The sequence below is a fragment of the Struthio camelus genome, chromosome 11 (assembly GCF_040807025.1).
Source record: "Struthio camelus isolate bStrCam1 chromosome 11, bStrCam1.hap1, whole genome shotgun sequence".
Taxonomy (NCBI): Eukaryota; Metazoa; Chordata; class Aves; order Struthioniformes; family Struthionidae; genus Struthio; species Struthio camelus.
In genome coordinates, this window is record NC_090952.1 from 27211803 (window position 1) to 27226889 (window position 15087).

At 46.7% G+C, this 15087-nt stretch overlaps 1 protein-coding gene across 4 annotated transcripts; it reads right to left on the reverse strand.

Annotated features, from left to right (window-relative positions):
• Positions 1-320: 320 nt before the first annotated feature.
• On the reverse strand, positions 321-14029 carry GPR174 (G protein-coupled receptor 174). Of its 4 annotated transcripts, XR_011143395.1 has the most exons (4): positions 13708-14029; positions 9296-9369; positions 6844-6992; positions 4006-4133 (listed from the first exon to the last, which is right to left on the reverse strand). XR_011143395.1 is itself a non-coding variant. In XM_068956663.1 (3 exons), exon 3 carries the CDS (start codon positions 3319-3321, stop codon positions 2338-2340), a length of 984 nt encoding a protein of 327 aa, XP_068812764.1. In that variant the 5' UTR covers positions 3322-3939; positions 9296-9369; positions 13708-14008; the 3' UTR covers positions 321-2337. The 4 variants fall into 4 exon arrangements, 2 of the variants coding, with proteins under 2 accessions (XP_068812764.1, XP_068812765.1); XM_068956663.1 differs by lacking the exons at positions 4006-4133; positions 6844-6992 and adding an exon at positions 321-3939 and having other exon boundaries at positions 13708-14008; XR_011143394.1 differs by lacking the exon at positions 6844-6992 and having other exon boundaries at positions 4002-4133; positions 13708-14019.
• Between the last annotated feature and the right edge of the window lie 1058 nt (positions 14030-15087).

Here is a 15087-nt window from a genome sequence, read left to right on the forward strand (position 1 = left end):
TGTAGTCTTTGGCACGCTCTGAATACAGCCTCCAGTGATCTATCTGAATGTGGTTCCATTGCTCTGATGCCACTGTGCTGCGATGGATGATTAGAGATGGCATAATTCGTTGACTTAATTCATGTGTGCTAGCATTAATTTCAAGATGTAGTAGGGCTATTGCTGAGGCCTAGGTATGAGAGCCTTATAGACATTTGTGACCACAGTAGGAGCTGCGTTTTGAACAAGGAACATGGCAGGTTTTGCCTCGATAGGAAGCAGAGTGTAGCCATGAATGAGTGATGTAGGCAGTTAGAGGTGAGAGTAGGGCAAACATTACATTTAAAATTTAAAAAAAGGTAATTTTTATTATATACAACTGGGAATGCAGGTAGAAAGTTGAAAATAAATAGCTTTTTTCATTGCTGTGAGCAAATTACAATGTGCTACTCAGTGCTCAATGTGCTTCCATGAATTAGCAGTGCATGCTCAGCCAAATGCAGGTACAGACACACTGGAACAAACTTGTGTATCTATGAAGTGGATTTTTGTTTTATTATGTGGAGGATTTTCTTAAAAAGAAAAATAATAAGGAAGTCTTTCTATTTTCCAGCACTCCCTGGAATCTACATTTTTTTACAAAATATAAATGTTTTTATAAATTAAATCTATAAAACAGCATTTGCATTAAATAAAACATAATATTGTCACAGTATTTTCACATTTAAAAATTTAACATTTAAAATATTCACATAAAAATGAATTTCACAAGAAGGTGCAAACAAAATACCGGTTAAGCACAAAGCTTTTGTTGTTTGATATTAAAGAAATTATTTTTAAAAATATGTCCATATTTGAGCCCTTCCTAAAAAATCTCCCATAGCCTGTTAGGTGACACCTTTGACTCTGCATATATTGGGTATCTAAACTGTTACCATTACAGCAGTATTCAGAAAGCTTAGATTCCTCTGACTACATCTTAATCATGCTGATGTTAGTGACTTGAACTTGACCAAGAATTGCCCTTTTTATAATTACAGAAAGAATTATTCAAATCATGAAATAATAAAATTAATTAACCTAGGCTTTGGACAAAAAAGTCCTGAAAGTCTTGATGGACAGTTAGTCTGAATAAATGTCCTTAAAGCACAGACCCGTGTTTAAAGTTTACCAAAGTCAGCAAAAATGGCTTTGAACTTACTCATGGTATTTTAGTATTTCTTACTGTGATCCAAACGGGAACTGACGGCAGAGGAAAAAGGTCTGGACAATTGAGTGACTTTGCATCTTCCTAGGAAGGGTCACTATGGGTCTACTGGTTCCTTATGGTTTTCCTAAGAAAAATTAGCTTGACCCTCAGTCTGCAGATGCTTGACCCTGCAGATTGCAACATGCCATTCAATACACCCCCAAAATCAAGGCCTTGCTAATTATTTAACTTGTAAGTGCTTTGGGGCAAGAACCTTAAGTTCCTTGCCACGTAGTTAGTATTGCACTAGGCAACCTCTTGGTGCTTTGTATATAAATTAAATCGTAACTGCTATGTTATCCAGGGGGACGTTTCTTGAAGTCCTCCCTTAGTCAACACCTTCCTTTGCATTATTGCAATTTTTGCCAGTTTTGTGAGAACCAAGAAAACTTCCAAATGAAAACAGCTTTATGCATTTCACAGTCTTGCAGTCCTGCACAGTTCACATTTGTCTGCACCCAGTGATCGTGCTTCTTTGTGGTAACAATTATTTAAGAAAAATATAGTATTGTGCGAAGTACTGGTTTTTAGGGCCAAATTCTTTCTGCATAGCAAAAGCCCCAAATTTTTGCTGCCTCTCACTGAAGCCAGCTTGCGTGACCAGAAGGTGGCCGGGCAGCCGCCACTCAGGTGCCAGCTGGGCATGGGCAGCATTTCTCATCACAGGAAGGTGGTGTACAGCTTATGTCACGGGCTTGGTGCCTCCAAAGCACGACCTCAGAGTGCTTTCCTAATCCCCTGCTGTCAGTGGTGGGGTAGTGGGGCTAAACCAACTTTGGTCTATGTCCTCCTGGTTACACCCCATCCTTGTACTCTGCTACTTTGTACCGGCAAAGCTACTAAACTCTTGGCTGGCCAGCTCAGGATTAGGGCCTGTGTGACTTACACAGTGTAATTTATATTCAGTATTCATAGAAAATTTGCAACCAGAGTATTAAATCATCATGTTTTTGGTCAATTTTTTTTTCCTTTCACTCGAGCACTCACTGAAATCAGCAGAAGTTTGTCTGAGTAGTCACTCTCAGTGTCCTGGGGGGAAAAAGCTGGGCCAAAACCTCAAATGACAGAGAATATTTGAAGTCCTTAAAAACACTTCAGGAAGTCCAGCGTTAATAGTCAACGATTTGCCCCTTGGGCTCAGCTCTGGGATGCTTTTTTACATAACTTAGGTTGTGTAGCTGAATACTGTCTTGCAAATCCTGTCTTGAAAGTCGTCTTCTGAACTCATTTGTAGTAAAGTAGTAGATGACTGGGTCTACGCAGGAATTTAAACTGGCAAGACACAAAGCTACAGCATGAAACACTGATATCACTTTCTGGACACATTCATTCTTAATCTTTTTGGTTTTAACAAAGAAATCTAATGGGAAGCTGATATGATAAGGTGCAAAGCAAATCAGAAATACCAGAGCACAGGTGAGAATCATCTTTAAAGCTTTTTTTTTCTCTCCAAGGTCATGTGAAGCAGAATTTCTCTCTTTTAATGATAAGATAGTCTTCCATGAGCAATATAGAATTATTAGTAGGGGCGTTATGAACCCCACCAATTCACCTATTGTCATCATGGCAATGGAGGTGGGAAGGTCAACTTCCTTTACTGGGAGGTCCACAAAACATGTGTTTTTAACATTCTGATGAAGTCTGAGAAGAGGGAAAGGCAAACAGCCAATGCAGACTACGATCCACCCAGCAATGCTGATGTACACATCACAGATGCGTTTGCAGTCGCTGAATTTGAATGGGTACATAAGAAACAAAAATCGTCTTACGCTGATGCAAACCAGGAAGTAGATGCTTGCGTACATATTGACATACTTCAGGTAGAAACAAAGCATGCAGAGACCTCCTCCAAACTCCCATGTTCCAGTCAAGTAGTAGAAAATCCTTAGAGGCAAGGATAAAACCTGTGATAAATCAGCAATGGCTAAATTGATCATAAATATTACAGCCCTTTTAGTCTCTTTCATGTAGCCGTAAAAGACCCACAGAGCCAATATATTTCCTATTAGTCCAGGGATCAGAATGAAAGTGTACGTAATTGCATAATAAGGTTTGAGGTCTGTATCATTGGAACAGGTTGAACTGTTCGTCATGTTTGGTTTTCGGATCTGGACTCGGGTGAGGCAATCCGCAGAGTTCCCAGCTGTCTTCCAGTTCCCTGCAGGACTGAATATTTAAGAATAGCAGAATACCTGCACATTTAGCATTGTGTTTGCCCTCTTCCTCCGCTTCCCTCGCCTTCTGGGATAGGTTTACTTTGTTCTTCATGAAGTCTTCTGCTGTGATAATCGAAATGTGCAAAGTTGGTGGTACAGTATAACATTGTTCTTCACCAGCTTCCTGCTGGCCAGGTTGTCCAGAGGTTGTCTGTGTTTTAAATAAAAAAGTTTGTATCTCTTTCCACCCTACTGTCTGTATGCAAGGCTTCAGTTACAGGATCATTTAGTCCAGTTTTGGGAGGAGCTTGGTTCTGTGGTGAATGACTTAAAAGTCTTGCTTGTGCACTTGACTCATACTCTTTTTCAGAAGTTACTAGCCCTTAATATAGTCGCTTGCAGCATTAACAGAGTGACGATCCACACGGAGATACATCTTCGTGTGCTGAAGCCCTTGACAGCTTGCCGCTGGAGCTGCACTTTCTGTCACCTTTCGGGAGGCATTTCAGCCACTTTTCTCAATGCGTGAGTTTGACAGCAGATGCAAGCCTGCAGCTGAAAAACAGAAAACTGTAATTATAATGCTGCATGGAGACATGGGTCTTAAAAAGCAAAACATACGTGAAAACTGGCAGGAGAGGAAGGGCTGTTTCTTTAGCAGAAGCCTTTTATTAGTGCTCTTTGTGGTGGTCATTTCTTCACCCATCTAAGGGAAGGCCCGTGCCTTGCCCACGAGGGTAGGTGCAAAGCTACAGAGGAATAAAACAGAAAGAGAAAATGTGTTTAACTGCTGTTACAGACCAGCTGTGCGTGCTGCACCCTCAGAACTCATCCCTGCTCCTGTTTACTTTCTATTGGTTTTCTGCAGCAATTCTTTCAAGCTGTGGATGCCCGACTCTGGCTTTTCCATCTGGAGGTCCCTTTTGCTTCCACTTTCTGTTTTGGTTGCTCCCATTGCTGAGCTGTGCAGCCAGCCCTACAGACGTGCTGCTGTGAGTGCTGCGCTTGCGTACATCACGCTTACAACGCTGTTAGGATGCTGTCCTCGTGAGTGGAAAAACTGTGCTCCCACCAATGCAGCCTGAAAGAACATCAGCCCATCTGAGAGTCTTCCTGTCCTAAGAGCTATGCAAAGATTTGCTGCCTTTCAATACACAATAGCCTTACTAATCATCAGCCGAAACACCGTACTTTAGATTCCCCCTGCTTAAAATAGTAAAGCAAGGCCTACTGTCACCTTCACGATGGCAACATCAGCTACCTTGCTGCCCTGTGTGTCCGGGAGTCCGCCTGACCCTGCACCCTAGGACTAGCTCTGTGCCACACTCAGCCACCTTCATTTCTTGGTTTGAGCTCTAGCTTTGTGGTTTGCCTCAGGGCTGGCTATTGGTTTCCCAGTCCTGATCACATTCAACTGCCCTCAACAGGTAATTCATACTGACTCAAACTTGCCATATTACCATTTTTCTCTTATTCCCCTCAACTTAAAGAAGAAATTAAGGTGGTTTCTGCTGGTCTGTCACAAAAGAAGTGAGCCAGAAAATCGAATTATACCTGTTCTTTCCAGAAAAGTCTTTCAGAAGGTGCCCACAATCGCCACAGCTATAACCAACCAAGAATTGCGAGATCTGAAGACCCTTTTCATTGCAAAGCTCCCACATAAGGAACTGGTGATTAGCTTTAGCGTGTCTTGCCGAAAAGAGGGAGCGCTACTTTTCAACCAGATGAACTAAGAGGAATACATAATTAGAATAGATATTCGTAACAAATCTCTGAGATCTGGGGCTATGACTACATTGCAGAAAGAAGTCTTTTTGTAAATGAGTAATATTAATCTGAGAAATTAACTTTTGCCATGAATTAGTACTACAGTTCTGAAAGGCAAGTCACAAAATGGTGGCCTTTCACCAAATTTGGTCTTTGGAGAAAAAGTGCTATTTCGGTTCCGTGAATGTTGAGCATATTTGAAGTCCTGGCAGTAATTTTAATGGTTACTTAACAACCTCTCATTTGAGATGTAGGCACGATTGGTGTCTCCGTGTCCACCACTTCTAAAAGATGTCAACACTTAACAGCTACTGATAGCAAAGTGGTGTGCCTTTTGAAGGTGGTTAAATTTTTAATTTAACTTTTAGAAGTAGGGTATAAATATAGATGACAATAGAGACAAATGGCCCATTTATTCAACCCTTTTTACCACAAAACTATATGCATTATATTAAATTGGAGTTTCTCACAACTGCTTTTCCTAAGACTTTTCCTTAGCCATCTTGTTGATGTGAACTGCGGTCATTGCAACTGCCAGATATTGCTTGCCTGTAAACTAAATTCACTGCAGGTGGGCTTCAAAAATCGCTTGCCTAAGAAGCAGCTGATATTATCTGAATCTGGGATAAAGTTGTCAGAAACAAACAAACAAAAAATAGATCAGATAAGTACAGAGGAAATTCAGATCTCTGCCCAAAGTTTCTGTTTATCTTTTGCTTCAACATTAAGTATTAGCCTACAGTTCTAAGGGAGCAAAAGTTTTAGGTACCAACCAAAGCACAGACGGTACATTTTTAAAGGCAAAATTAAAGGCTTATATCCTGCTGTTATCTGTGACATTTTTTCCTGTGCTTCATTACATCATGAACGGTTATTAATGAAGTTGCTTGATATACTTTTCAGTGCCATTCCACCAAAACTTTGAAGTAGCTTTCTGTGAAAATGTAAAATCTACAAAAGGAAACCATTCTGAAGGGCAGCTTTTGTGCATTTGTTTGTATAGTTTCTCAAGTCATACCATTGAGTAACCAGTCCAGTAAGATCGAGAAGTTTTTTGTGTTCACATTCTAGGAGCCACCACCTAACATAACCAGTAGAAGAAAATGGCTCCAGAAATGATCCCATTAAACTTCAGGAGTGATGATTAATAAGACGTAGTCAATTAGCCTTCTGTCCAAACAGTTTCCAATTCTTCTATTAATTCTCAGACCAGCCTCAGATGTAAAAAGCTGTACGATTAATTCCCGAAATGTGAGTAATCAGTTAGTCATGCAGGAAAACTAGTTGGTGAATACCTACGTGCTAGGTTTTATCAGCCACTAGTGGGTGACTTTGACCAAGTGCTTCGGTTTCTCGTTTGGTGGAAGTTTGTGGGCACGAGTAACTGAGAGGGGCTTGTGGATGTGATGAGAGTTTGGCAAGGTCTGTGACTCCTTTGCCACTTGCGAGGGTCTCTTTGTCACTGTTATTTCCTGGTGGAGACTTTCAAAACCAGCACACAATCTGCAAGAGGCCACTTGTTAACCCGTGAAATAGTTCCTGCAAACTGTGGCTGGTCAAAGCAAGTTCCTCCCTTCTCCTCCTCCCGAGTGGTCTGAAATAGTCTTACTGGTCTTAAGGATATGCTGAGTATAGGTGTACCCAGGCTAGGAGGAGGTAAACACAGGCAGAGGAGGTTATGATGTGATCTACCTGACAAATGGAGGAGACTGGTTTTAGCTGGGGAAGCGTTCGGATCTGCTTAGTGAGGTTTGGCATTTATAGCTGACGGAGAGACGTTGTCTTTCGTTACGATTTTCCGTAGTCGATGCTGGGGCACCCTGAAGAGGCATTCCCCTTCGCTGCGAAGGCAAGCACACAGCACGAGGCATCAGTGCTTCCCACCCAGAGGTCTTTACCTGCTTGCCTCAACCTGCTGACGCACCAGCCGAGGGCACCTGCATCCCTCCCTTGCAGCCATGGAGGGAAGGGGCCTCTGAACCCCGGGCGAAACAACTGCATGGGTAAGTTGCTCAGCTACGCCAACACTAGGAGCACTAAGACACATGTAGCTAGATATATTCAGTTATTCCCAGAGAACTGGGAATTCACCCTTGGCTTCATCTTAATTTCCCTGCTGTCTCGATAGCCCACTACCACTGTCCTCTGGGACGTGGGCACTCTGGCTGGCAGGCGACGATGGCCGGTAAGGAGCTGTGCGGGCTTTGCCTCGGGGTAATCATTGCCTTTCCACCCAGAATGTCTCAATTGACTGAGATTGCTCTAAACAACAAGGACCTCACATGACTTTGCACAAATGCAGTGCCCTGCCTCACCCTCAGTACAGATGTCCTCATCCTGCAAACATATATGTGCTTAACTGGAACTATTTATGTCAGTAATGTTCGGGCTGGGCTACAGATAGGTGACGAGTATGTACATGAGTGCTTGCAAGGACAAGGTCCTAAACCAGCATCACCCATCTCTTCCTTTCAAGGGCAGCCTTTTACAGGCCTGTCTTTCTTCTGAATTCCTGCCTGGCAGCTCCTCTCACCTAGTCAGGAAGGCTAACTCTTGCTCCTTTTCTTCCAGCTGGGTTATCTGGATGAACGGGGTGGGCAGATTTGCCCTTCCTTGCATCGCCGATCCTTAAGACACCCAAGGGTAGGACAGCATAGTGCAGCCCCAGCCCAGCTATCCTGTTCGCAGCCTGGTGCACGCGCGCGCAGGTCCAGGAGCCTCAGCATTTCCCCACGGCAGCCCAGTGCCTGCATTTCCCCGTCCCCACCGTCTACTGACTTTTCTGTAATACTGTCTTCCTCGCCTCGCATCTCGCGCAGCCGCACGGGAGCCACGGCGCGGGCCGGAGCGTGGACATGGCCTGAGGGTGCTGGGCAGCTCCCGCCCCTTTCCCCCCTTGCAGCACCATCCCTCCGTGTGCGCGGGGGTCTCCTGAAAGCCCCTGGAAAAAGGGCGAGAGGGCAGAGGGCTCACCCTGCTCGGAAAGGCTTCTACCAAACAACCTGTACTGAGCAAAAGTACAGCCATGTGAGAAACTGCACTCTGGAAATCCCAAGTAGTAACATTTCAAAGTGTGGTAGTTCAGCCAAACATGCTATGTAAAAACCAGCAGGTTGCTAAAAAAAGACTCAGAAAGAGGAAATTTTGTTTCACATACTGTGCACTCTTGTTTCTCTTCAGCTTACAGTGTTACAGGGTTTTTTTTTTTCTTTCTCTCTCTCTGTGATAACTGTGAGGCTCTCCTCATATACACTTCCTTTTCTTTCTGTACGCCTTTTTCCCTCTCTTTATTTTGCCAAAGCGATCCCATACGTAGCCAGGCACTTTATGACAGCTCCTCTTTTGCACTTAATAACTGAAAACCCTAGATAAGGTTTCTAGCCACTGTTTATAGCCAGAGTTTGCTTAAAGCTGGGCACATCTCATGGCAAATATTTCCCATTTGTTCAACAGCAATCTCTGCTTGCCAGGTAGACAAATGCAGGATTTGGGGATACGGGGGGCAGTTTATTTATAAAACACCTATGAGCTTTTTAACTCTGCCATTTAAAAGACAAGCGCTCTCCCCAGCACACTGTTGGCCCTTTGCATCCATGTTGGAGCAGCTGAAGGATTGACCCTAAGTGAGTAACGAGGCTCAGCAGAGTTTGGCAGCTGAGGGAGTTTATAACTGCAGTTTTCAGCCCAGGAAGCTCCTTAGCAAGCGCTGCAGTCCTTGCTCTGGGAAGGGAGGTGAGTGTCTCTGGCCGGGCAGCTACCCGAGCTTTGGCACAGGCTCTCCAGCAGGTCTGGGCTGTGTTTGTGAGCACCGACCCTCAGAAGTGGTAGCGTGGTGTCCCAGAGCTTGTTTTGGGGATATCGTGCCTTTGGGAAACACAGGGTGCTGCTGGACTCCTCCTTTCTCTGAGGGTGGGGTAAGGGATCAGCCCAGCCAGCCCCTGGGACTGGCCCTGGGGGTGCCGTGCTAGCAAGAGCAGTAACTGCTGGGCTACGCAAGCCAGAAGCGCACTGTGCGCCCGTGTGCAAGCACCCTATCTGCTGCTACTTGCGCTGTAAAAACCTACAAAGCATCTCTTAAGAGGAGGGGTGGACAGAGCAATAACTGGCTGTTGTGGTCAGCACTGATGCTTGTTTGCGGACTTACGTTTTGGTGTGAGGTTTGGGGTCCCTGCTGGTTGGAAAACCTCTCATTTGATTTTCTCACTTCTCTTCTAGAGCCTAAAATAGAAGAAGAATGGGCACAGTAGTAATTTCAAAGCTGTGCAGGCAAAGGCATTGCTGTGTTGCAGTTGTCCTGCATCCGGGCTCCTCCCCTAGTGCAGGCAACTAGGGCTATAGTGAAACGGGTGCTGGCCTGAAACCAGAGAAGGGTAACACGTCTTGGTGAAGTGAAATTCCTTCTTTCTGCATTACTTGAATTCTTTCAGCCCTGTTGTAGTGGAGATTACTACTACTAATAATAGGTACTTAAGAGGAATGATAGTTAGAAATATAAACAAATAATTACATAGGACTATTTAAAAAAAAAAGTGAGTGAAGGATGAAGATTCTTCTCTTTAAGCTGTTTTCTGGTAGATTGTTGATTTTATATTGTGTTCCATAGATGGAAGAGGCAATTTTATCTCTTGCTATGCTGACGGTAGGAATTTCTCTCTACTACTACTTCAGCAGCATCTGCCCACCGAAGCCATGTTGGGTTTTGTCAAGTATTCTCAGCACCGTATGCGTATTGCCGTGTTTAAAACTTTGCTCAGCTTGGACTGAAACAGTGCGTGAAACCCATCATTCTGGTATTGCCCGACTGCTTTAACACAGACCTGATCCCTTTGGGGCTGTATCAGTGTTGTAGTATATCTGAGCCTTGGGTATCCATCCACTCCTGCAGCATCTTTCCTGCGCTAAGCACCATACATATGTCAAGTTGCTAGACTATATCAGCTAATGCCCTTAGTGGAAGAGGATAGACTAGGAAATTTTGTGCTTTCTTTGTGGCTTAGACCTTAAAGCTGTTTTTTCATGCACCAATAATGAGGTGCATTGCCTTAATAATTCATGACTCTGCCTGTTAATATCCATGAAGTTGTAAACCTGAGGAGAAATTGCCACTGGGGAAAAGAAAAGGAAGTCTTTGCTTTAAAAGAAAGAGAAAGAAAGGGTTAGGTTTCTAATGTGGATGTTAGTCAGAACGAACAGCAGCACTGACAAGGAACACGCGTTCACCCCCGCGCAGAACTGGTGTGTCAGCCGAAGCGTGTGGCCTGTGGCTGTCCTCTGCCAATATACTGCCCTTCAGACAGCCGTGAAGCCATAGCTGCCTTGTCACCTGACAAGGTCCTTGTTCGGCCACTACCTCATGCACGGGTGCCAGAGGGAAAGTCCCTGGCGAGGGGGTGGGAGTCGGGCTGAAAACAGCAGCGAGCCTCGTTCCTTCCGCATGGAAAAATAGGTGCGTTACGCATGGGGTGGGCTTTCATTAAAATGCAAGGCTTTGCGAGTCATCCTTTGCGAAGCAGTAGGGATAGGAGTAGCTGTTTGATTTGGTTGCAGGTGCCCACTTGTCCCATGTATTTCCTGAGGTTACCTGAAGCACTAAGGTGATTAATGTTTCTCTCAAGAAAGAAGCAGTGAAACAGCCATGGTTTTATGTGTTGGTACTGTGGGGCCTTGGCACAGCTGAATGAAGCAATTTCTTTCTGCCTGTGTGCTTGTTACCTTCTCACGTGCTCGTTGTTATGGCACCTGCGTGTCTCCCTGTATTATGCCTGCTCTTTGCCTTGCCTGTGGTCCCTGAGTTTCCAACCTATATCCATGTTGACTTGATGGGTTGGAGGAAGAAATCGGTTTTGGCTGTTGGGTAAATGTAGCGAGGTGCCAAAGCGTGTTCTCAGCACCTCTCCAGTGGGTTTCATGTGCCCATTTCCTCTTGCAAGATGTGGCTGGCTGATGCATACTGGCTAAGCTGGTGTTGTATGAGTGTCACTGAAGTGCTGGGAGACAAAAATATGTTGCCCAAGGATCTAAAGGTCTAATGAAGTCCAGACTCCTGGCAGTGTTTGGTGCTGCTGCTTCTCATGAGTCCAGTGCTGCTGAGGAGGCTTGTGCTTATGGGGGATCTCTGCTCCATGGGGTTGAGCTGTGGCCCCTGCAGCTGCACTTCTCAAACCCTGCAAGGCCAAGGAGGGCTTGTGCCCTGGGTAACCACCTTGTTCCGTCAAAAAGCTTTGACTGCATTTCTTCACCATCCGGTTCATGGCTGCAGCAAACTCTTCAGAGGGCAAAACTGGGATGTGGCTCAGGTCCTGCGCTCCGGCTCAAGCTACCATGCCAGGAGCTGCGTCCCCTTTGGTGGGTAATGCAACCTCTCCCGCTCGACCTGCACTGCCTCTGCTAGTTGCACTAGAGCTTGGCTTGGGACGTAGACATGACCACGCCTGCCTTTTGGGACAGGCTGTTCCCAGGTTTCCCGGTGGGACGTGGGCCAGCGCTGCGAGGCACTGGGGCTGGTTATCCGTGAAACACTGTCACAGGCCTTTGGGACTTCTTTTGGAACGGATTTTTTTTTTTTAATTTCTTATTTGCATGCTGGGCAGCCCTGAGGACAGCCCCGCTGCAGCAATGGCGGGAAGGGAGCCGGGCCTTGGCATCAGCCTGCAGCGAGCTGCTACGTCAGAGGTGGCAGCAGCCTCATCAAAACAAGTGATTTTAGTGCTCCTTCTCGAGCAGAGGGTGTGCAGCTGAGTACCCGCTCCGCAGAGCGTCGCAGTGGGCCTTGCTCCTTGGGGCCCCTCCACAGGGCGAGACAGGTCAGTTTGGGACCATTTAGCATCTTTGAAGGAGGTAACATCTCAACAGGCGTTGGGAGGAACGGTGCGGTGTTGGGTGCCATCCTGCTGCCCTGGGGATCTGCACTAGCGGGGTATCGGGGCAGCCCCAGAGAAAGGTGCGGGCACCCAGCGAAGCTGTGGGCTGAGCCCCAGGAAGGTTCCCACCGTCATGGATGAGTCTTCCCAACACTGGGAATAGGCGCCGAGGTCCTTGCTCAAGCAGCGCTTGCACCGCAATTGGTTTGCTGACAGCCTCGCGAGAGAAGTGTTTGCAGTTGGGTTGTCGTAGGGGTTTTGGGGGGTGGAGGTGAGGGGGGGGTGCTCAGATTCCTGTGAGTTGTGCCGCTGTGACAGGCGGGTCAGCACCGAGCACGGAGCCGGCCCGGTCTGTGGCCGGCACTTCCCGGGAACGTTTGCAGCGCGTGCGAGTCAGGCAAGTTGGAAGCAGGGGAAACGAGGGGAATTTCAGCTGAATAAATTCCGTGAATATGCAAGAAAGAAAATAAACGCTGGCATTTAATCCCGTTTGAAGTGCACTACTTCTGCTCTTTAATTATTTGCCAAAGCTTTTGTCTGCCCTGGACAAAAAAGGAAAAAGTGAGCACCTGCGCAGCAGGGTTTAGGTATGAGTCCAACCCACGTGCCCTTCTCCTTTCCCCTTCATTGAGAGGCGCGATGGCCGTGTTAAAGTGAGCAGTAACTAGTGTTAAAGCAGGGAGCTTCCTGCCCAGGCCATTCATTTCACGCTCTTGGCCGCAAGCGTTGCCACGTGCTTCATGGCCCTGAGTCTACGTTTCAGGGAGCACAGCGTCAGTCTTCCTGCTCCTTCTCCCCCCCGTGGCCGCACCTCACACTTTGCTGTCGGATCCACCGCAGCAGTATCTGGGAGAGAAGCAGGAGCCTGCTGAGGCTGAGAAGGGAAAGTTTTACTTTGTGCTTGGAAATCTCTGGAAAGCTGAGAGTGAGAAGGGACCTTTTTTCTTTCCAGTTTTGGCAATTGAGTGGAAAATAGCCAGTGAAAAGTTAGTGTGTTTGACAGGGCATTGACTTTTGCAAGGAACAGACCATTTAATGAGGTCCCTGAGAGAGCTGTAATTAGGCATATTGAAGTAAGACCTTAAGTAATGAGTAACTTAGATATCTACACCCTTGCTAAGATGGTTTGTTTTTTTTAAAGTCCACATCTTAGAGTCCCTTTTAGAAGGCACCTGTCAGCGAGTGACCGCTCTTCTTTATGGCAGCTGTGGGATTTGCAAAGGTTAAGAATAGCCTTAATCATTATTTTTCTTAAATATAGCTTCTTGACAGTCACATAACAGCAGTAGACAATATGATTTGAAACTTCATAGCTGGATTTTAATGTAAAACTCCCCCAATTTTTCTTACTGTGATACACAGACCGCCTCACAGACATCTACCGACACAGCCTCTTCTGAAAAATGGAGCGCACCCTCACTCTTGGTAACTTCCTGAGTACTGAAACGCCCTGCTTGGCATGGACTTCTGCTTTTATTTCTTTCCTTGAAGATTTATGGAAGTCAACAGTTAATTCTCCCTCCTGTCTTCCACTCTGAAAATAGCTCCCTTGTCTCCCCTTATCATTTCTAATGCCAGTAGGAAGAAGCAGGAAAAGCCATGTTACAATATTCAGAAGAGTGCCATTCAAACTTCTTAAAAGCTAAATCAAAGATAACCACGGGGTAGGGGGGGAAAAAACCCCTAGTGGTCCTACCTTTGCGATCTCTCCCGGCTGTGGCTCTGCAGGCTTCTGCTCCAAGGGTCGCGCTGGAAAGCGTGGCGCCGCTCAGCAGCGGCAGCTTCCCTCTCCCGTCTCGATGCACAAACCAAAAGCGCAACCGCTGGGAGCCTTGGGGCGCGCCGGAGCAGCGCGGCAGGCGTCTGCGCGGTGCTCGCGGCCCATGCACTTCCCTTCGCCCGTGGGCAGCGCCCTCGCAGCCTGCTGACGAGGAGCTGGTCCCGTGCGCGGCGTCCCGTGGCAGGGGAAGTGGGGCCACGGCTCTTCGTGGGCGGCTTTATTTTCTGCTCGTCATGTCGGCGGGTAAGACCTGGACCTGAGTTTTGGGGAAGAGAGGTGTTTAAGCAATCCGTTTCAGTGTGTGTTGGTAAATCCTGCCTCAGCGCAGAGATGCACAGATGTTTGCTGTAGTGGCCGCCACTGCCATGTCCTCCCCAGGGGCTGGAGATGCCCAGCAGCACCTGGACAACACTGGCCAAAATCAGGGCCAGCTCTTGGGGATGAAAGGATGCCTCTAGGCAAATATCTTCTTTCAGAGACCTCTTTTTGCTAAGTGAACAGAGCTGGAGAGGCTTAATAAAACGCCTCTGTTTTCAGTGTTTTTCTTTCTTCCATCTGCTTTATTCCCTCCATGAGATTATTTCAGTCTTTTTTAGCTCAACATTGTGACTTTCTGTCATTCTCTCTCCTTTCCCTGGTTTCACTTTCTGTCCTCTTCCATTCCCAGTGTAACTCTTGCATTCTTCCCTCTCTGCTGGCTTGCCCACCCCTGCCTCCCCATTTCCTTCTACCTCTCTTGGTGGTCATGGGGGACCTTTCTCCTGGGCTCTTCCTGCTGGATAGCAAGGGACCGTGTGATGTAGGCTTTCCGCTGGCTCCTCCAAGTCCTGCTCCCCTTCGCTGTTCATGCTGGATGAGGGTTGCCTTCCACTGGACCTTGCCCTTTAGTGATGGGAAATGTGTGATTCGGCCCGTGAGCGTTCCTCTGCTCCACGCTGGACCTGGTCATGGTGCCTGCACAGCCCCAGCACTCCTGCTCCACTGGGATTGCTCCTCGTTGTGCGGGAAGGCCTCGATCAGGAGGGAGCATGGTTGTAGGCCCCTCTTTGAATCCCACCACCAAAAGCAGACCCTGCGAGCAGGATGGATCGGCAACGGTTGGGGTGCCAGGACAGTCACTGGCGCGTCCCTGAGGTTGTTGGTTCGTTCCCTGGAGTCCTCAAGCAAAGGAAACGAGGCCATCAAGAGGCAACTTCAGCCGCTGTTTTGGGGTGTTTTTTCTTTTTAGGCCTCCCTGGGCAGTCTGCTACCTTATTTGGCTTTCCAGTGGCCAAAGGAAACTTGCATTACTGATGA

Bases quoted from the DNA above. Each gene is read 5' to 3' on its own strand.
- GPR174 (XM_068956664.1), bottom strand. From the start codon at position 3,321: ATGACGAACAGTTCAACCTGTTCCAATGATACAGACCTCAAACCTTAT.